The 20,605-nt window shown below is 37.8% G+C and overlaps 2 protein-coding genes and 1 long non-coding RNA gene across 5 annotated transcripts; all 3 read right to left on the bottom strand.

The window, feature by feature from the left end:
* Nucleotides 1-220: 220 nt before the first annotated feature.
* kdelr2b (KDEL endoplasmic reticulum protein retention receptor 2b) lies at nt 221-5,928 on the bottom strand. The gene is made up of 5 exons (XM_077551479.1): nt 5,616-5,928; nt 4,432-4,532; nt 4,133-4,291; nt 1,391-1,643; nt 221-1,274 (listed from the first exon to the last, which is right to left on the bottom strand). The coding sequence occupies exons 1-5, from the start codon at nt 5,704-5,706 to the stop codon at nt 1,240-1,242; spliced, it is 639 nt and encodes a 212-aa protein (XP_077407605.1). The 5' UTR covers nt 5,707-5,928; the 3' UTR covers nt 221-1,239.
* Nucleotides 5,929-7,713: 1,785 nt separating this feature from the next.
* Nucleotides 7,714-12,050, bottom strand: mettl9 (methyltransferase 9, His-X-His N1-histidine). Of its 3 annotated transcripts, none has more exons than XM_077551344.1 (6): nt 11,404-12,050; nt 11,004-11,194; nt 10,714-10,923; nt 8,544-8,728; nt 8,290-8,396; nt 7,714-8,199 (listed from the first exon to the last, which is right to left on the bottom strand). In XM_077551344.1, the coding sequence occupies exons 1-6, from the start codon at nt 11,578-11,580 to the stop codon at nt 8,167-8,169; spliced, it is 903 nt and encodes a 300-aa protein (XP_077407470.1). In that variant the 5' UTR covers nt 11,581-12,050; the 3' UTR covers nt 7,714-8,166. The 3 variants fall into 3 exon arrangements, with proteins under 3 accessions (XP_077407470.1, XP_077407469.1, XP_077407466.1); XM_077551343.1 differs by having other exon boundaries at nt 7,714-8,396; nt 11,404-11,565; nt 11,650-12,042; XM_077551340.1 differs by having other exon boundaries at nt 7,714-8,396; nt 11,404-12,045.
* Nucleotides 12,051-12,502: 452 nt separating this feature from the next.
* LOC144038742 (uncharacterized) lies at nt 12,503-17,632 on the bottom strand. Its single transcript, XR_013289277.1, has 2 exons — nt 14,426-17,632; nt 12,503-13,986 (listed from the first exon to the last, which is right to left on the bottom strand). It is a non-coding gene; the product is annotated as an uncharacterized LOC144038742 (long non-coding RNA).
* Between the last annotated feature and the right edge of the window lie 2,973 nt (nt 17,633-20,605).

Raw genomic sequence — 20,605 nt, 5'->3', positions numbered from 1 at the left:
TGCATAAGCCTGATAACGATCCTGTTGATTGGAATCAGCTTGTGTTGGAAGTGAGAAACCTCCAAAACCTGCAGGACTCCGGCCCTCGAGGACCGAGATTGCCCACGTCTGCTCTAGTGTTAGGGAAATTATACTACGACAAATCAAAATTTTCACAGGACTGTACATTACGAGTTTAGTTTTGTATAGCGCATTGCTTTGTGTGAATAACACAAGACAAGCGATTTCATCATCTTTATTTGTGGTGGCATTGGCAACATGTGGAAAAAGCTGATAACTTAAAAGTTGTAAATTGCCGGCGTGAACATCTTTAAAAACAAAGCCAATTACACGGTTGAATCTGTAACAGAGCAGTAGTGCTCTCAAATTTACAATTATACACAACAGTGGGACAATTGTTCATTAACAAGATGAACATAAAATATCTGCACCCACCAAAAAAAGGCCAAAGCCTGCATTACTGTCAGTTTTTTTTCTCAAGTGCTCTCTGATTTGTCACATCCTGTGTTGATTATCTTTGTTTACCAATTTATTCAACAATGTTTGATAACTGCTACTAATCAACTGTGAAAACACTTCAACAATGAGTATACTCCTGAGCTCCAATCATGCTTTTTTTTAACACTAACTTTCATTACTGTAAACATAAAAACCACATCATGTTTAAAAAGAAAACCAAAAAACACACAAAACAAAGGCTGTTCGCTGCTAAAGCTGAACAATTCTACCCAATGTTTTCATCAAGATTGGAGGATGCAGTCTTCCTCTCAAAAATTAAGTGAAAGAAAAGCAATGTGCATTTATTGAGAATGTCCATACCATCTTGAAGAGGGAATATCCCATCATAAATGTTTCAATATTATACAAGTCCAAATGAAATTGTAAATGCAACAAAATCTCTAACATTATTTTCAGAGAACTGTTTTTTTATGTAGAAAATATTTCCCATTTCGTTGTCCTTCCTTTATACAAAGTAATAATAAAAAAAAAAAAGTTAATGCAAGATGCGTCAAACAGATACCCAATAAGCCTACAACTAGCTTCTGCAAATGTTCTGATGCTGGTCAGAAGACGATGCAGATGGCCTCTCCTACTTGCTCTCTGTCTCAGGCATCTTACTCTGGCGGGAGGGGGAGAGGAGGAAGTGGTTGGTGGCGGCGGAAAGGGGGGGTCTCAGGTGTCCACTGAGTCCTCTCCTCCCGGCCAGTCCCCATCTTTCAGTATGCTCCTTTTTGGCACTTAGGCAGGCAAACTCAGTTTCTTTCCTTTGAGAACTACAAAGAGAGGAACACACATCCAAGTAATGAAGTGTTAATCCAAAACAAGAGGTTTTATTATGCTGCCAGTGCGGCATATCCAATGACAGATGCGAAAAGGCAGCTGGACTTACCTTTCGTTACATACAAGTAGAAGAAGTCGCAGTAGAGGATGGTTTGCACCACCCCTGCGACAATGGCGATCATGTCGAAGAATCCCTCAAAGTAGAACCTCCATATCCAGTTGATGAGGTACAGGGCTCTGTAGAGTCCCAAGAAGAACAAGTAGTGGGTGGTGATGGTCTCGGCCTCGCCAGTCTTGCTGATCATGAAGAGCTGCGGCAGGATGGCCACTGACTCCAAGTAAATGGAGAAAGTCCAGAGGATCTGGAGCAGAGTAGAGGACAACAAATAAGTGGGCGGCCTCACACTCAAAAGCATTTGATGGGTCGTCACTTGTAATCATTTGTGGAATATTTTTATCCATATGAGCGGGCGGCCATTTTGTGACCTGTTGTCAACTGAAAATGACATCAGTTGCTAAAGGGCTCAGGTAACGACCAATCACGGCTCAGCTTGCAAACATCACATGACCAAACTCAGAAAACAGGTGAGCCATGATTGGTTACCTGAGCAACTGTGATGTCATTTTCAGTTGACAGCAAGTGGCAAAATGGCCACTATCCGAGATTAATTATAAATAGGTGGATTTTGCTGCTTAATTCATAGTCCACAAATTCAATAAGTATTTTTGGCTGTAGGGAATAATAAAGTAGTATAACAACGACTGAGACTTTCAAAATATTGACGTTCATTAAAGGAGAATACTGCTACTTAGTGTTTATTTATTTTACATGTCACATGAGTGCTCATAGTAAAGTTTGCTTTATCAACTACCACCCTGGATTACACCGAAATGAGTGCCATAGCTTGCAGCTACTCTGTGCTACATTATGGAGGGGGAAAACTGCCAAAATAAAAAAATCCATAAATTAATAAAAAATAAAAAAATAAAAGACTGAAAGCAAAAATAAAAACGCATAAGCAGAATAATTCAAAAATTAAATACAATATAAATGGAAATGGAAATAAAAAACAATATATATATATATATATATATATATATATATATATATATATATATACATACATATATATATATACACAGTACACATAAACACACTTAAGACCGCCCCCTCATTTGAATAACATTTCGACCTGACAGAGCGTCTGCAGCATAAAATAAATAAATGTGAGAGCAAAATGTTTTTTTATTTACTGATTGATATTTAATTCTGTTTATATATTTATTTTTTTAATCTTGTGTTTAATTTTTGAATATATATATATTTTTTTTTAATTATATACAGTATATATTTTGTTGTTTTTACTTCCATTTATATTTATTTTTTGGGATTTAATTTTTGAATTATATTTTCTCTATCTGTTTTTATTTTCACTTTTAGTCATTTATTAATTAATTTATATTACAATTTCGGCAGTTTTTGGTCCTCCATACTCTGCTATGTATGTTGCGCACACATCACAAATTCTTGTCTGGCGTAGCATTGCTCGTGATTGGTCTGTTTAGTCACACGCAGTGATGGCGTAATCAGCTTGCCGTGTGACGTTTCCGCAATACTTGTACCGCCATTTTTAAAACAGAAAACATGTCCGGTGGAAGAGAGGCTGCGCCAGGCGGTGGAGCAAATATATTGTAGCAATCCTTGCGTGTTATGTGGTTTCCAAGGCAACACAGACTTTTTGTCTGTACGGCACGCACGCATGTTAGCATGTTCTTATGCTTTGGCGTGGTTACGGCCGACAGTAACATTTGCATTAAAGAATTTGTTACTAGCTTGTCGCTTGGCCTGATCATTTGTCAAACATTACAAATATGCATTTGTGTGTATATATACAGTGCTGCTCAAAAGTTTATGAACCCTGCAGGCATGGTCAGACTTTTTGTATAAACTATTGAAACAACCCTATTAAAAGTTTAGTCATACCCAAATCTACAATGCTGACATTGAAAAAACAAAAAGAATGATAATACTGTCATTCATTCTTGAACAAAAGTTGTTGATTTAAGAAAAACTATGCAAAACTGTGCAAAAGTATGTCAACCTCAAACTTCATCAGACATTGCATGATAGATTTCTCTTCCTCTCAGCATGACTGACCTGTATGGGTTCACCTGGGTAAGACTAAAGTAACGTGATTTTGTCTCTGTTTCAGTCAGTGATGCACAATTTCTTTGCTAAACGTCTCATTTCATTGGTCCATTTCAGTGGTTAGTTTAGCAACCAATTTGTCCTACCTGATCCTACTTGACTGCTTGTTTTAAGCAATGCAGCTCAGGGTTCACTTACTTTTGCACCTACACGAATTGACCAAAAAATATTTTTAATTAAGACTACACAATTGACTTATAAAATAAAAAAAGAACAATGCATTGAATTGTTAAACCTCGACCTGTTATTTCATATAAAATGTAACGGTTCAGATTGAACAACAAAATCAGGTTGAAACAATTGGAAAGTCCAAATTGCTCAAGAGTACAACTCGAGGCATTATAAAAACAAACAAAAGGCAGCCAACTCCGAGAAGAAACTACGAACGACTTCTGGAATTGGCCATAAAATGCAGAGGAAACTCCACTCTGTGGCGTCCGAGCTAATACCAGCTATAGCGACACCCCGACTTAATGAAACTGTAGCACATTTACATACAACACGTGTTGGTTGCACACAAGTATGAAGACAAACGCAAGCGCGGTACTCCGCCGTGACGTCTGGCCTAAGTCACAATGAATGTAAAAATGTTTCCCAACTTTCTCATCTGAGTGTAGCATGCACACATGCAGAACATCTGACCTCCAACGGCGAGAAGTCGTGATTAACGAGAAATGCGAGGCCACCGACGGGAACGACGAGGAACTCCACTCGGAACGTATCATGGTTTCCATCATACGTGGCTTTGAACTTCATGTAGATCATGTACACGGTGGCGTATGCACATCCGATATAAATGACCTGGAAGACAAAATGGGCAACAGTCACTCCGTCCATTGTGTCCAACAAAGTAGAAACATATCTATCCACATTTACTTAAGCAACCGACACGTCAATAAAGGTGTGTCAAAGACACATCAGGTACATTAGCATTAGCTCACCTTCATGGTTGTGTTGTAGAGGGAGATGAAGGATGTGAGCAGGTCCAAGTAGCGAGTGGTGAAGACCAAGGCAAACAGGATCTGACTCTTTCCGGAAATCCCTGAAAAGAAACACCAAAAAATCAGTTGCATAACCGCTCCTGTCTGTCATGAACTACATGTGTGTTTTGCTTAGCAGCTGACACTTATGTTATCACTCGAGGGTGCTGTTTGATGCAACGTCAGTCAGTGAGACGACAACCAAATAGGCCTTGTTCTCGCCAAAATGGAATTATGATTAAGAGGGAAAAGCAACAGGCGCATTATAATGTTGTGAGGTCAACTTGACTTTTAACTTTTTAATCGAAAGTGAGGGAGGGGCGTGCTGCACTAACAAAGGGAGCATATATTCACCGAATCACATTGCTTTTTGGGCTTTTGATTGATCGCACTCCAAATTAAGATGTTTGGTTGGTTTGGTTTATTGAACATATATACATAGAAAAATATAAAAAAACATTACAAGTTTAAAATATAAGTTGAAGTAAAAAAGAAAAACACAAGAATAGGAAGAAAGAAAGTGCATTTTCTCTTTTTATATTTTCGTTGGCTTGATCGTCCATGAAATAGCCGCAAGTGAAACTGCAGTGATCATTTTTGTAAAAGTGATTCGTCTGGGTCCAAATTATTCTCAGGGTCGAATGTCTTGTAGTCAGCGTATTCAAATGTTTTCAAGTCGATATTTGTGTTCATCATGTTCAGCTTTCCTTTGTGTTACTGTGCTGCTGTTGATATGTACTTGTGGTATATTTTTGTCATCATTTACAGTGAGTTTATTGTATTAAATGCCTTGGAGAATGTGTATTTCTCATACTTCCGTGGATTTTTTGCCTTTACTGAGTTTTGGTGTGCTGGTCATGTCGTAAGTATGCAATTTCTCCTCTCTCTCTTGCAGCTCTCAGTTCAGGCATCATTTCTTTTCTTTTGTAATTAAATTTGCAACAATTGCACTGTCAACCGTATCTCGATCATTAAATCAATTTACAACCTGTGACAAGCGATATTAGCAACCTAGCTAAAATTAGCTGACAAGCATGATACTAATACAGATGCGTACATAATCGTATGATGTAACTACACGTCATTAATTTATTTACACTATATAAAGTACTAAAGATTGCTGGTGAATGTATGTGGCGACTTACCGGCACAAGACCTGGTTTTCCATATTTTTAGCAGCAAGATGATGATGGCTGCTAGGTGGGACAGATCGCCGGTTAGCCTGAAGATATTCATGTTTTAGAGAGCTCCACCAGACGCGAGGGGAATGAAGACTCCGCGATGAGCGAAAAGAGTCTTTGATAACGAAAAATATGTGACCTTAGCGCCTTTGAAGAAGAAAAAAAACTACGAGAATAAAGTGATTGTAGCTCGCTAAAATTGAGGAAAATGGCGAGCAATGCGCGACGTGGCTCGGGACGTGACCAAGACTGCAATAGCCAATAGGACATCGTATCCGCTTCCGAGCTCAGTCAATCAGAAGAGGAGCTTTTCTAATTATCATAATTTATGCTCACACGCGTTGCGTTTAAATTGGGGGATACAGTCGGAATTTCTTCATTTTCGTCATGGACACATAAAGGGAAGCGAGATGTCACACGTAACCATGCAATATGCGTTAAACTGTTTTACCCTCAACTATGCTAAACAAATTAAATGTAATCCATCCATCCTTTTTCGCAGTCTTTTATTATATAACTCAAAGGATTCTTACAATACAAATATTACTTGTGTCAAAGTCCAATGCAGCATTAAGGAATTTTGCTGACATAACAGTATCACAAAAGTGACCCCACCTCTCGGTAAATATTTTTATTGCATTGTTAACGGGACAACACATTTCTATAAAGTAATCAGAATACATCTTGAAGTGTAATTTTTTCCCCACTCAAATAACTGAACAAGCAGCCATGTCTAAGCTACTGGCAAAAAAAGTGAGTACATCCCTAAGTGAAAATGCCCAAAAAAAGGGGTCAATAATTTGAATGGCCAGACTTATTTTCCCAATACTCCATGATAACACCACAGAGGACATTGGCAAGACACACTTGCGTTTGCACTCCTCAGCTGGCTGAAACCACACAAACTTGACACCATCAGAACTAAATAAGTTTGTTTTGGTCTCATCAGACCACAGAACATGGGTCCATCAGCCATGGAGACCAATTTAACTGATAGGCTAGCCTGATACCCTCCCTCTAACCTCTGCAGCAATGCTAGCAGCACTTAAACATCTGTTTTCTAAAGACAACCTCTGGATATGATGTTGCGCACGTACAGTGAAATTGTACCACTGATGAGTCACATGACACCAGGGAGGGGAAACAGTTACATGGGCCCAACGTGAACCTTTTTATTTAAAGGTGCACACACTTTTTGGGGAGAAGACAGTAAATTTACATTTTACTAAAATTTAAGGGGCGTACTCAATTTTGTGAAATATTGTATCTTGTATATAAACACAATGATTGGGAACTTTTGACTCTTGGTTATGTTCCTATATGGTAGGTAGCACCACAAAAATAATAAAACAAACAAACATGTACAATGTAACAGTTTCCAAAAGCTGATCAAATAAATCGTTGCTGTAGGGCGGAATCCTTGCATCTCCATTGACTACTAATGACTAAAAGGCCATTTTGAGTTAGGGTCACTCAAGTTGGTATTACAGTATATACTATATTGCTAACATATACTGTTGCACACTACTATCAACACACCACCACCACCCCAGTCATGTTCATGTGCCTTAAAAAACAAAACAAATACAGTCAGTTGTTAAAATGGTAGCAAGCACCAGCCACCCATATCTCACTGTCATCTAACACTCAGCCTCTGATCACAAAAAAAATCCTCAAATAATTCACAAAAGCAAGCAACTGTGTTGCGTCATCTTCCCAAATTATTTTTCAAATGGTCTTACAGCCATGAGTGATGCAATAAATAAAATGATGAGCTGACTAACCCCATGTATCAGCTCGATGGCTCATGGGCTTTCCTCCGCCAACGAAGCATTAGCGCAATGGACTTTAGCTTAAATGTGTGTAATCTATTTTCACGCCTTATTGTCTTAAAAAAAAACATCAAGATTTTAAAGCGTCCCTTAAACCATACGCCTCCGCAAAAATGAAATTGACCCTGTTTGGACATACAGGGTTTCCACCTGACAGCGACAAAATGGTGCTGGTAACTCTTCTTTACTATTTTGTGGATTTACATTGCATTATAAAAACAAAGAAGCAATAATGGTACATTTTGAAGTTTAATTCCAGTCAAAATTGACAGTATATACTGTATGTGTGCTTTATTAAACCATTTTTTGTAAAAATAAGAAAAATTGTAAAAAAAAAAAAAAATCACGAGCATCATGGAAATAAGTATAAAATTAATTAATCAGTCTTTTAAATCATGCAAATAAATGTGCATTTAGATATGATTTTTCACATTGACATGGAAAGAGATACTATTTACTTAACACAATACATAATAAAGTACAGTATAGCGATGTGTAGCTCTTACCATCCCTACACACCTTAGGGTATGGGAATAAAGTGACCTTTTTTTAAAATGGCGAGGTATCACTGTCACATAAAAAGTTTGGTAAACATAAAACCTGCGCATCCCACAACCTCCAACCCACCATATAAGAGTTCATTTTTGGCAAAATAGGTGCACCTTCACATCAAGCTTCGTTCTTCAATGCCCAGACTCTTCAGTCACGTTTGACGCCTTAAGAACAAAAACGGCATCATCCAGAACATAGTAATCATTGTACATGTCCCCTTCACAAAGGTACGGCAAGCGGGTCACAGTCTCTACCTCAAATCCCGACTTTTGGAAGATTTCATGTGACATGTTAGTGACTTGCTCCTCCCATGTCTTGCCTTGTATTTTTAAGTATTCTTGTGGACGCTGCCATTTCCCACCTATCAAGAAATTACACAAAGCCGGTGTCAACAAAGTGGGCCATAAATACATTGTCATTAAAAAGAAGATAAAAATCACGTGGAATTATACCACTAAACAACAATTCAGTAGAAGTCTACAGTATTCTGTAGAAGTCTTGAACTGACCAACTTCAACGTAGGGCTGGAAGGGAAGAACAGCAGCCAGAATGAGGCGACCAGTATAGGGGACGAGCGATCGTCTGATGTCGCGCAGGAGATGTAGAGGGTCCTCGCAGCGATCCAGCAGGTTGAGACAACTGATGACATCATACTGGAGGCCGTTTCTCTGCCACTCGTCGATACCCATCAATCTGTGGATAACGGGCAAAGAGAGGCAGGTGTTACTTTCTAATTGGTTTCTATTAGCAGCACTGGCTCACATTTCTACAATACCAGCATTAAATACATTTTTAAAACAGGGTATAGTGAGGTGAAAACCGATACCGTAAATATGTTAGAACAGTTCCCATCTTCCGTTCTGCCCCCAGTGTTCCGTCCCATCACGCGGCTGGAGGTAAGGTGGGCGCGGGTGCCCTGGCCGCTCCGCTGTCCGGCCCCTCTCCGGCACCGATGCCTGGTTACGGGGGTCCCTGGAGTTTGGGAGGCTGGCGGTTGTTGGGGGTACGGGTGGCTGGGAAAGGGGTGGGGGGGCTGTGGGCCTGTGGGGTGCCTGCCGTGCCCCGTTCTGCTGCGTTGGGCGCGGGCCGTGTTGGGGTGGGGGGGCGCTCCTGGCTCCTGGGTTTGCTCTCCGGCCAGAGGCCCCTGCAGGGCCCGGGGGTTGTGCCTTGGCGCTGCCGTGACCTTGGGGGGTTGTGCTTGCTCTGTCCTGGCCGGGGTCGACGGCTCCCCTTTTTGGTGGAGGTTTCTATGCATGCCAGATCCACCACACCAGCATCTATCGAAATTCAAACACAATCTGCTTCTTCCTCTGGTCGTTGAATCGGTAGAAGCTGATGTCTGTGGATCTCACTATGCTTCATCTAGCCTTCCTTCCTTTCCTCAGTCTCTCCTTTGGTCTCTTGAGGTCTCCCTTTGTTGTAATTTAGATGTTTCTGGGGTTGGTGAAAGACTCTGGTTGGTAACCCGGTGGGTAGTAGGTGATGTCTGGTCGGTGCTGGATTTCACTTTTCTTTGATCCTTCCTCGGGTCTCCTGACAACCTCACAACTCTAGCTGGATTCTGAAGTATTCGGTTTAGGTGATTTTTAATAGGTTTTAGGTGAATTAATGAGTACACACGAACATGCACATACAAAATAAAAATTAAAAAAAATTAAAAGAGAGAGCAATGATGATGACATGTCGAATCAGTAAAATAATACTGAGCTCTCTCTCAAAAACAAAAAAAGAACAGTTTGATAAAATTCAAAAAACTAAAATGCTTTTTTAAGAAATGAAAATGAACTGAAACTACATTTTATGTTTACAAAACTAATAAAACTAACTAATTATAGAAAAATTGTCCTTTGTTTTAGTTTTTGGTAATTACCTTTGAGGTTGATTTTAAATGTGATTTTAAGTATACTTATTTTGATATTAACCAGTAATAAGGACGTTTGAAAGTGTGCCACAAAGAAGTGACGTCATCTAGCAGCAGTCAATAGAAAAGCATGTCACTCCTAAGCGACACTTTTGCGTGCTTGACTTTTGGCTCCAACGGCTCGACTCGCCTGCATTTTCATTTAACTCAGCCAAAATGCAATGCCAGGTAAGATATGCATTACTTTTTTCATTTTACCATGGTGTTTTTTAAAATATTGCACACAAGTAATACACATTTTTTTAAATGAAAAATAATACTGAAACGAACGAAAATTAAGCATTTTTAAAATAACTAAAAATAATGAAAACTAACAGAACCACCCTGAAAACTTTTTAAAACTAAATTAAAAAAAACAAAAATTCAACACGAAATAAAAACTAACTAAAATGAACATTCCAAATCTATAATAACCTTGCAACTGACAAATTGTAAATCATACAATAGAATAATATTACCTTAATCATCACAATTAAAATACACAAAATTTCTGGAAAACTGCAAAAGTCCATTGTTGAAAAATACATAACGGCTTGCAATGGAATACATATTCGATGGCTAAATAATGGAATACAAAATGGGTTCTGAAATAGTGTTGTTTTTTGCGCGTTTGTTAACAATTTAGGTAATGGTCCAAGATGGGGATTTAAGGATTTTTTTGGGTAATGGTTACTTTATCATTGCGCTTAAAAAAAAAAAAAGAAGAAGAAGAAGAGAGAGAGCAAAAGAAAGAAAGAAGAAAGCTCCAAATCCTTACTTGAAATTCCTCCTTTGGAGATGCCATTTCATGGGTGGCGAAACCTCTGTAGCATAAATCTCTCTGAAATGACCTCTCATCATTTCTGTCACAGCACCGTCACCGGCTCCAAGGTCCAGAAGTTTCTCTGCTTTCCAGTCCGTTCCGACCTTGAGAAGTTTCTGGAATTGCTCCACGGAAAACACAAACATAGATCCACGACCCAAAAACCTATGCAGGAGAACACACGATTAGAAATGTGTGCATACATACGAACATGGAGACAGTTGTGTTTATACTAATGGACTCACCCATTGATGGAGGTGCGTGACACCAGAGGGGTAAGCATACTTGATATAAAGGAGTGATAGAGTTGTGTGAACAACCAGTTAGACTTCTCAATGCTTTGCTTGAGGAAAGCCTTGGTGCCTGAATCCAGATGACTCTGAACAAACAGAGGTCGCAGGGACTCTCCAAGCAGATCAGGGCAGCATTTGTACCACTGGAACAAAAGAAACGAGGGATACGTCAATGCGGAAGTTCTTGAAACCATACATAGTTCAGTACTTTGCAGTTACGGAATGACAGAACTGGGCTCGAGATTCCCGGGTTCGAACCGCCAACCACTTCACCACAACGGCGTTAACTGCGCATGCGTTTATGCGCCGGGCGATGTCGTATCTCTTACCAATGATGACAATCATTTCCTACCTCCTGTGTCTCCATCGCAGTTCCTTCCCCTTCGCTAACCATGTTCATTAAAAGTGAACGTGCCAGTGGACCTCGGGTGTACTTAGCCGTCCATATCATCCTCATGGAGTGCAGAAAGACGACGTAACCCAGCACCCACGCCACAAAAATCAATGTCCTCAGCTGTAGATGACACATAATGGAAAATAACTCTGAGAGCAATCGGACACTTGGCCATAGACACCGTCAAGGGAGAAGCGAACTCACTCGACCGGAGAGACAAGCGAGATGTTGTGGAAAGAAGAAACTGGGGGAAGGCAGTAACCAATCGTAAACCAACACACCAGGACTTACTTCGCACCCAAAGCAAGAAAGTAAACAAACTCGAGGGTGTGGTGGGTTTATATATATATATATAAAAAAAAAAAGCTACTGTTTTCCACAAACTTTGCCCATTAGTAAACCCACCGAGGTCCCTGCCCAGAAGGAAAACACAAATATTTGGAGACGAGTCTCGGTACGGACCATTGGCGAGTGCGCTCAACCGGAAACACGTGACCTCGACTTCCGTCACTTACCGCAGTTTCTTTTAGCCTAAACACTGATCTTTTTTCTCTTTATTTCAAATACAAACAAAATAGGTACAATCCCTTTTCAATCATTTTAAAAATGCACACAAAGATTACAATCAAACAAAAAAACAAAAATGAACATAGGGCATTTCCATTTCAAATAAAGGACAAAAGGGTCAATGGGGGGGGGGGGGGGGGAATAATCACAAGTACAGACTTTCAATAAATTACCTCATTATTTTTGGATTATTGGTATTAATAAGTAACAGTGAATTATTGCCCAACTACTGAACTGAATATATTACTGGAGTCAGATACATGCCCATGCAAGCCATTGAAGCCACAGGGAGCCCATCTTATTCCTCCCGTCTCTCGAGCAAACTACTGTATCAACTATACGTATACGTACAGATTAGACATATAGCCTAAAGCTCGTAGGCTCTTAGTATAGGGCGGGGGTCGGAGGGTTGTGGCGGGGTGGTGAAGAAGGTATATTAAAAATCCATACTTTTGCGTGTCCAATAAATCAAATTATGGGATAAGAAATGAACAGAGTTCCTGCGCAGGATGATTTATTCCGGAGATCTCCGTTACATCATTGAGTCAAACTCCAACAGTTTCAGATCAATAATGCCCCTCCTCTTTCGAAGAGCCCACACTTTATTACAATCAAATCGCAAGAACAGTGTCTCCAACACCGCCCCTCATGAATAAGTAAATGTGTTATATAATGGAAAAATACAGGTTGAAAAACAGAGTTCTCAGCGCACAGATACAGCTGTATTCGTCTCTAGTCAAAATATGCTTTCAAGGCACTTCTCAGTACTTTCTCCCATAACAAAATCTCACAAACAAGTTGAACTCAACAGCTCCTAATGTAACATAGTTATATGAGTGAGTGAGCTCTCTCTCACGAACAGAAATGTGTTTTCGCACAGAACGCTGAGAAGGAACTTTTTTAGACTAAATAATATGACCCAGCTTAAGGCCAGACCATACGAGGTCGACATCATCTGCTCTGCTCAGGACACAAAATATGTCTTATAGGTTAATATGAAGAATTAAAATGTTCATAATGTGCAACAATAGTTGATATATGAAATTAGGTATTAAAAATGTTATAATATCTTTCAGTCCGCCCTTTGGCCTTATTAAAATAAAGCCCAATAACTAAATATTTAAACATTTTTACCAAAGGATTCCCGCGGGATTTTCATCATCGCAATGGCAGGTGCAACATAGGAAGAGGAAAATGAAAACATTCTTTTTAGCAGGAGAGGAGGTCAGTCATATGTCAAAACAATGTGATTCATTAAAAGATTTTTTGTTTTTTTCTCAGTAAAATAAGCATATCATATATGAAGACAGTGTGTTGTGATTATGTTCAAAATTTGTGTTGGGGGATCCCAGAAATAGCAAATTGGCATGACAGTCAGTATGAGAAAGAGTGTCATTATGTACGTGCAATTGGAGACGTGATTGAAGACTTGTTGTCGTTTGGGCTAGGGAAGTTTTGTTGCTTGCGTTTTGTTTTTGTTTTTTTCAAACAGAGTCCTTCAGCTTTGCGATTGGCTGGCAACCTGTTCAGGTTGCACCTTGCCTCCTGCCCGAAGCCAGTTGGGATAGGCTCCAGTACCCTCACAATCCTTGTGAGGGCAAGTGGTCAAGGGAATGGATGGATGGATGGATTCCTTCAGCTTTTTTAGAACCCACATCAACTGCCAGAGATGATCACCGGGCCCAAGGTGTGACTCATTCTTTGTGGAACCCCCCCGGAAAAGGGACACATTCCTCCTATCTCCATTGGGTAATCCTCAGCTCATCTGGTGGAAACTGGAAGCAGTTGAATGGCCTCTCGGCTGGCACGTCTGGTCACTGGAGCAGCTGGCTGGTCTCTCTGTTGATTCCCGGTGGTGGCTGGCTTCTGAAGGTGGGGGTTGAGTAGAAGGCGGACCTCCGGCTGGTCTAATAGGCAAGATGTGGAACCAGGTGCCGCGTGGACTGGACTAGATTGACCTTTTCATCACCTCATCTGGGTGCAAAATATTTTCATTTAGTCACTAATAAACATTTATTCACATCCCTTCTTTTTGAAAGAGCATTTTGGTAGTGTTATATAGTTAGGAGTTAGTAAATGTTAGTAAAGTTCTGTAGGCCTCTCCTGTGGGAAAAAATTCTGTTTGTTGTGACATTCAATTAGGATCCAGCCTTTGGCTGACTTTAATGACCTGAGCACATTCTTAAATGCAAAAAATGAAAATCTTTAGCCAGTTCAAATCTGACGAGGCCAATTTTGTTTACAGAATGTAATAATTATTGGAATGTTTTATTATAATATTTATTGTTATATAGCATGGATGTGCTTCCGGCCATTAAATAAATGCAACTTTCGTCAACAAATAAAATCAAAAAATAACACCTAACCCCAGGGCCCCAGGGGAAAAATAGAAATAGAAATGGAACATATTCACCTTATTTTCGCCGTCTCTGCCAAAATTTACTCCTTCTCCATGGTCAAGGAAATCCCCAATTGTCCTCCTGTAAAATTCATTCTCACGGACTATCTATAATTATCGCATTAAGACTAACTTTTAATTTTAAATGTATTTATTTAACATGGACTGTTTGTGTCCTTCGCGACGATATACCCAGACCAACCAATAATTCCCCCATCTGAAAAAGATCGCTTTAGAGAATTTTTCAGACTAATATATAAAGTTTTGCAGTAAATAAATTTTGCTTGCTTTTTGTTTAGAAAGAGGGGAAAATTTTACATTTAACCAGCAAATTCGACAATGCGTCCCAAGCAACTATTTAAATTTCAAAAGAGAATTCGGGAAAACACTAGAAGACCAAACTTAAAAAAGTAAAATATAATAATTAAGATTGAAATAAATTGTATTTTATCTGTATTCATATTAGCTGTTTCAATTTCTGAAACCAGACGAAATTTACCTGTATTATCTTTTGTACTATAAAAATATTGTAGCTTATGCCAATGAATTTTACAAAGAATCTCAGTTTTCAGCCAATTCATCAATTATTATTAATACATAAAGTTGCCCTTAGTTTTAATGTTATCATTAAGCTTGCTAGTCCCCCTTGTTGATGTTTGTCCAAAAAGCTGACTGTTTTAAAATAGACAGAGATAAACAAATCAGATCAAATCAAAATAGATATCAAACGTTTTTAAAATGTAATAAATCTGTGTGTATATAGTGTTGTCAATCAGTTCATTATATTTATGAAATGTTTTACTGTAAATGTTATCACCTTATATCTGTCAAAAATAGAGTGCAGTGTAAACAGTCAGTATCACATCATATGGTCTGGTATCACTAATTCAAGGAAAGCATTGTTTGTGGGGTTGAGTCACCATCGTAGTGGACAGTTCTGGACGCAGGAATGCTTTAAGGACGCTTGTGCAGAGCATATGGAGCAGTTTTTCATAGGACAGTTCGTGCGGAACATTGTGTGCATTGGGCAGTGGAGCAGTTTTTCACATTTGTATATGATGGCACAGTCATTGTGGCAACAGGTGGCGCCAGGAACCTCCCCTCTCCATCAGGTATTGGCAGGATGTTTTGTGATGATGGCTGCATCACGCCCCTCTGATGGTGGTGGCAGTTGCAGTTTCTTTGTGGGTGGGGGGGTTTTAAAGAGGTCTGTGTCCCGCCAGTTGACTTTGTTCTGAAATAATGACCCCTGACCAATAATCCTCACTCGACTGAAAACATTAAAATCTGCCCCAACAGTATTTAGGTTATAACATGTCAGTAAATATTAAAAACAAAAACTTCCTTATTAAAAAAAAATTAAATAAAAAAAAAAATAAAAAAAAAATAAAAATAAAAAAAATAATAATAATTAAAACAATGAAAGTTTACAATTTTAAATAATTGCTAATTATATGTCAATATTTGTTATGGTTTACAATATTTAATTTAATATGTTTTGCATACCTTCATAAATAATAATTAGGATGAGGTAGGACAGATATACTCTAACAATTTACAAATATAGTTAATTAATAAGTGTGTAGTTTTCAATTAATGTTTTCTCAATGGAGGCCGCAGCCCGTAAAGTCAGCCTTTGGTCAAACGTCAAAGCAGGAATGATTTTTAATTACATAGCACCTCAAATTATGTCAAAAATGTGATTCTTCCAGATAGCTTCCCCAGTCTGTTTGTAATGAGACTTCAAATGTCGAATTCAAAGGTTAAGTATATTCAGGAGAGATTAAAATTATTTTCTATTTATAAACATGGGAGAAAAAATAAATAAATAAAAAAACCTCCTTTTAAATTATAATTAACACATTACTTCATCCCCAGGACCGGAATATGGCACTTTGGTGGGACCCCAATTGTCCTTAATGGGTGTGTCTCCTGATTCTGAAAAGATATTTAAAATTTATTAAACAATGTTCTCGCGCACAAACAAAATCATAAGGGAAAAAACAATCATCTATATAAAGAATTATTCCACATTAATTGCCATCCAAGTTATTCGTTTTTAGTTATTATTATTATTATTATTAGAAGAGTAGAGACTAAACTACTTAATCCAAAAACAATCCCAGAAAAACCAAACATACATCCTCTCATTAAACTTTAAAAGCAGATTAACAATCACACAATTAACATTACCTTTTATAAAAACATTTTATTTGACCTCATTACAAAGATTGATGGCTGTTGGCATTTTTTAACCCGAGAAAGGGAATGAGTCATAGCAACTACAATCAGTCAAAGCCACCCATGCTCTACAAGCATAAGACATGCATCTAAATTTTATAATATCTTAAAACTATACCTCTCTATGTTATTTGTGTATTAATATTCGTTCGTTTTATATCAAACATAATTTTAAATATGACGTATTTGCACTCGTGAAGCCAGTTTAAGTATTCAACATTAGTGCTTAAGAAATTTATATAAGGGGCTTATAAAATCAGTTACGGCAACAATTTATATAATGTAAAATCAGTTACGGCAACAATTTATATAATGTCGTTCAATTATTTAACGCAGACAATTGCGGGTTTTAGCGTTAGAAGTTTTATTAGTAATTTTACCGTCTAATTAATTTATCCCGTTTAGCGCTTATTAAACGGCTTAATTTGTTTTATTACATAAATTTGTATTATACAGTTATATTATTTGCAAAGCAACATTTCAGTATTAATCATTTTTTCAATACACTTTTCTTAAAGATACGTCCGGGACTCTCCTCTATATAAAAATTACATACACTCATAACATTATTAACGGGCGGTCGCCGTGTACGCACATTCAAAGTTAAATTGCCGTCATTAAAACCATCGAACAAATGCCATATCTTATTAGAATAAACTAACCTTTTTCACAATATAATCAAGTCCCGTCGTTCAATATTAATTACATTTTAAGTCATTATTTAAACGGTATGTTTAATCCGGAAGCTTTAAATTCCGACTAGCGGAAGTGATATCAGGTCAAATCATTTAGTCTTATATCATTATTTAAAGTTATATAAATGGTTATAACTTCACAAAAATACCTAAAGCTAGTATTCTAGCATTATTCATCATCATCTTATCCAAAAATACACGATTATGTGTCGTTTGTATTCCACTCGTAAACGTGTTCTTTTATCTCGTATTTTTACGTCGAACGCCCGGCGGCGCAAGCCTCAACGTCCCCCATCAATAAAATTAACTTACTGTAGCTTATAACGGCGCCATAAGATTTATTCCACCGCAATCGTGCACCCAGTGGTGCAATTATTTTATTTCTCGCCTTATATTTCATAACGATTCTCCGCTGACACCAGCGCATGCGCACACAACTCCCTGTCGCCTCGTGACAACCATTTTTGTAGTTCTCAAACAGTGTTTTCTTTCTATTAATTATTGCCCGTATTTTATATTATATTATATTATATTATATTATATTATATTATATTATATTATATTATATTATATTATATTATATTATATTATATTATATTATATTATAGATTATCGTAGTTCAGTCGTATTAATATTTAAAATGAAGTGACGTCTCACTTATAACAGAATTAGTCAACAACATATCTCATCGCGGTCCCTTTAAGATTTTACCGTGACGTTAGAGTTTCTTCACCGATCAGACGGCATACACACACAACGGACAGACAAGACATGTCGCTTTGTACGACATATCAAAACATATAAAATCCGGATAACTGTTCTTGTCCCAGCTGAACAGTATTGTCTAGGAATTTTAATAACCGAATATTCCAAGACCTATCGACCGATCTTAAGGCGTTCCAAATATTCTTATGTCGGTCTGACTTCCATAAGTTGAGCAAATATCTCTTGTCTAAGAATATCAATAACCAATTATTCAAAAGACCTAGCGATTGATCTTAAAACGGCATATTAAGTCCGTTTTATGTCAATCTGACTTCCATAAATTGAGCAAATATCTTGTCCCGATTACATAACAGCAGTCGTACTCTCTGCTGCGTCTATCCGCTGACTTTATTTTATTCAAGGATCATTTCTAATTACCCAAGAATCTATCGCTTGTAAAAACAAAATGCTTTTCTTGTAAAGACAAAAATGCTTTTCAAGCTGACTTCCCCTCAACTTCAATACATATATATGGACTCCAAACCAATTATCCAAATATCTAACGCTTATAAAAACAAAAATGCTTTTTAAGCTGACTTCCTCTCAACTTCAACCCATATACTGTATGTGGACTTCAAACCACTTATCCAAACAACTTAAACACATATATATGGATTTCAAACCAATTAACCAAATATCTAACGCTTATAAAAACAAAATGCTTTTTAAGCTGACTTCCCCATGCAGTTGCACTCAATTCAACGTGACAGCATCTTCATAAATATTGCTCGTCACCACATGTGTATTTTTCAAATACCGTAGGAAAATCCACAATCATGGACTCCATACAACCAAACAATTTAAACTTATACCTCTGTTCACACAAATCCCACCTTTGATTTAGTTATTGAAGGAATATTAAATTACTATTTTAAGTGTAATCTTTGCGTGTCCAAAATAATTGTATTCAGGATCTGATGAAGAAGTTTTCCTGCAAGAATTTATTTAGAGGCCTCTAAAGACACAGTCAGGACATCACATCAGAATGCAACGATATGATCCCAAGTGTGTGTCAATTTACAGAACATCGACTCATTTATACAAAAAAGATAAAAGGTTCCTCCTCCCGGCTCTTGATTGAACAAAGGGCAGACATGTCATCTCCTAGTGACCAAATGTTGATGTTATTAGCAAGCAGACGTGATGTTATTAGTAAGCAGAAGTTTACATACAGACATGTTGATTCCAGGTTGAACAAAGGTGTAATCTTATTAGTAAACAGACATTTACATTCAGTTCCCCTTCTTGACTGGGGGAGAAATGCAATTAGGATCTAACCCCAGATTTTTAAACTCCAATGCCAAAAGGCTCTGATAACATCATGCACATTCCTATCTTCAATAGCTTCGAGGGTGAGAGGATAAAATAAAGTTCACAAAATCATTACTCCACTGTATTATTTTAAACACTCATGATTATATCACATTGATATGCCTATAAGTAAACTCAAAAACAGTAAAACATCAAATTGAAAATATTAAATGTCTTCATTATTTACAAAACGCATGGCGGCCGGAGCGGTCCCAAACAGAAAGAATTCCTTAAACGTGGATAATTACTCCACTTACCTCAGTTAATATGGCGCCAGGAATTCAAACCGTCCACGAACGCCACAACCGCCAAACGTCTTTGTAGTCAGGTCGTCACCATCTGAAGAAGGTATATTAAAAATCCATACTTTTGCGTGTCCAATAAATCAAATTATGGGATAAGAAATGAACAGAGTTCCTGCGAAGGATGATTTATTCCGGAGATCTCCGTTGCATCATTGAGTCAAACTCCAACAGTTTCAGATCAATAATGCCCCTCCTCTTTCGAAGAGCCCACACTTTATTACAATCAAATCGCAAGAACAGTGTCTCCAACACCGCCCCTCATGAATAAGTAAATGTGTTATATAATGGAAAAATACAGGTTGAAAAACAGAGTTCTCAGCGCACAGATACAGCTGTATTTGTCTCTAGTCAAAATATACTTTCAAGGCACTTCTCAGTACTTTCTCCCATAACAAAATCTCACAAACAAGTTGAACTCAACAGCTCCTAATGTAACATAGTTATATGAGTGAGTGCGCTCTCTCTCACGAACAGAAATGTGTTTTCGCACAGAACGCTGAGAAGGAACTTTTTTAGACTAAATAATATGACCCAGCTTAAGGCCAGACCATACGAGGTCGACATCATCTGCTCTGCTCAGGACACAAAATATGTCTTATAGGTTAATATGAAGAATTAAAATGTTCATAATGTGCAACAATAGTTGATATATGAAATTAGGTATTAAAAATGTTATAATATCTTTCAGTGGTCACTATTTTTTAACAAGTAAAAAAAAAATAATAATAAAAAGGACCGTATGTGCTGCTTTGAAGACCCCCTTTTACTTTTATCGCTCAGTTCCTTAGACCCCAATATTAGATTTGGCAGAGGCATCTTTTGTTGAATTACAGTTATAATTCTTTAATAAAAAAATAAAAAAATAAAAGTTGCCTCCT

This window comes from Vanacampus margaritifer, chromosome 18 (genome assembly GCF_051991255.1).
Source record: "Vanacampus margaritifer isolate UIUO_Vmar chromosome 18, RoL_Vmar_1.0, whole genome shotgun sequence".
In the NCBI taxonomy this organism is placed as follows: domain Eukaryota; kingdom Metazoa; phylum Chordata; class Actinopteri; order Syngnathiformes; family Syngnathidae; genus Vanacampus; species Vanacampus margaritifer.
This window is presented reverse-complemented; position numbering and strand designations above follow the sequence as displayed.

Excerpts from the sequence above, each read along its gene's own strand:
- kdelr2b (XM_077551479.1), bottom strand. The coding sequence starts at position 5,706 with ATGAATATCTTCAGGCTAACCGGCGATCTGTCCCACCTAGCAGCCATC. Across the intron at positions 4,533-5,615 it reads GAAAACCAGGTCTTGTGCCG|GGATTTCCGGAAAGAGTCAG; the intron begins GTAAGTCGCCAC and ends GTTTCTTTTCAG. Across the intron at positions 1,275-1,390 it reads CTACTTGTATGTAACGAAAG|TTCTCAAAGGAAAGAAACTG; the intron begins GTAAGTCCAGCT and ends CTCTCTTTGTAG.
- mettl9 (XM_077551340.1), bottom strand. The coding sequence starts at position 11,580 with ATGTGTCATCTACAGCTGAGGACATTGATTTTTGTGGCGTGGGTGCTG. Across the intron at positions 10,924-11,003 it reads TCACGCACCTCCATCAATGG|GTTTTTGGGTCGTGGATCTA; the intron begins GTGAGTCCATTA and ends TCTCCTGCATAG. Across the intron at positions 8,729-10,713 it reads CTCCAAAGGAGGAATTTCAA|ATTGATGGGTATCGACGAGT; the intron begins GTAAGGATTTGG and ends CGTTATCCACAG.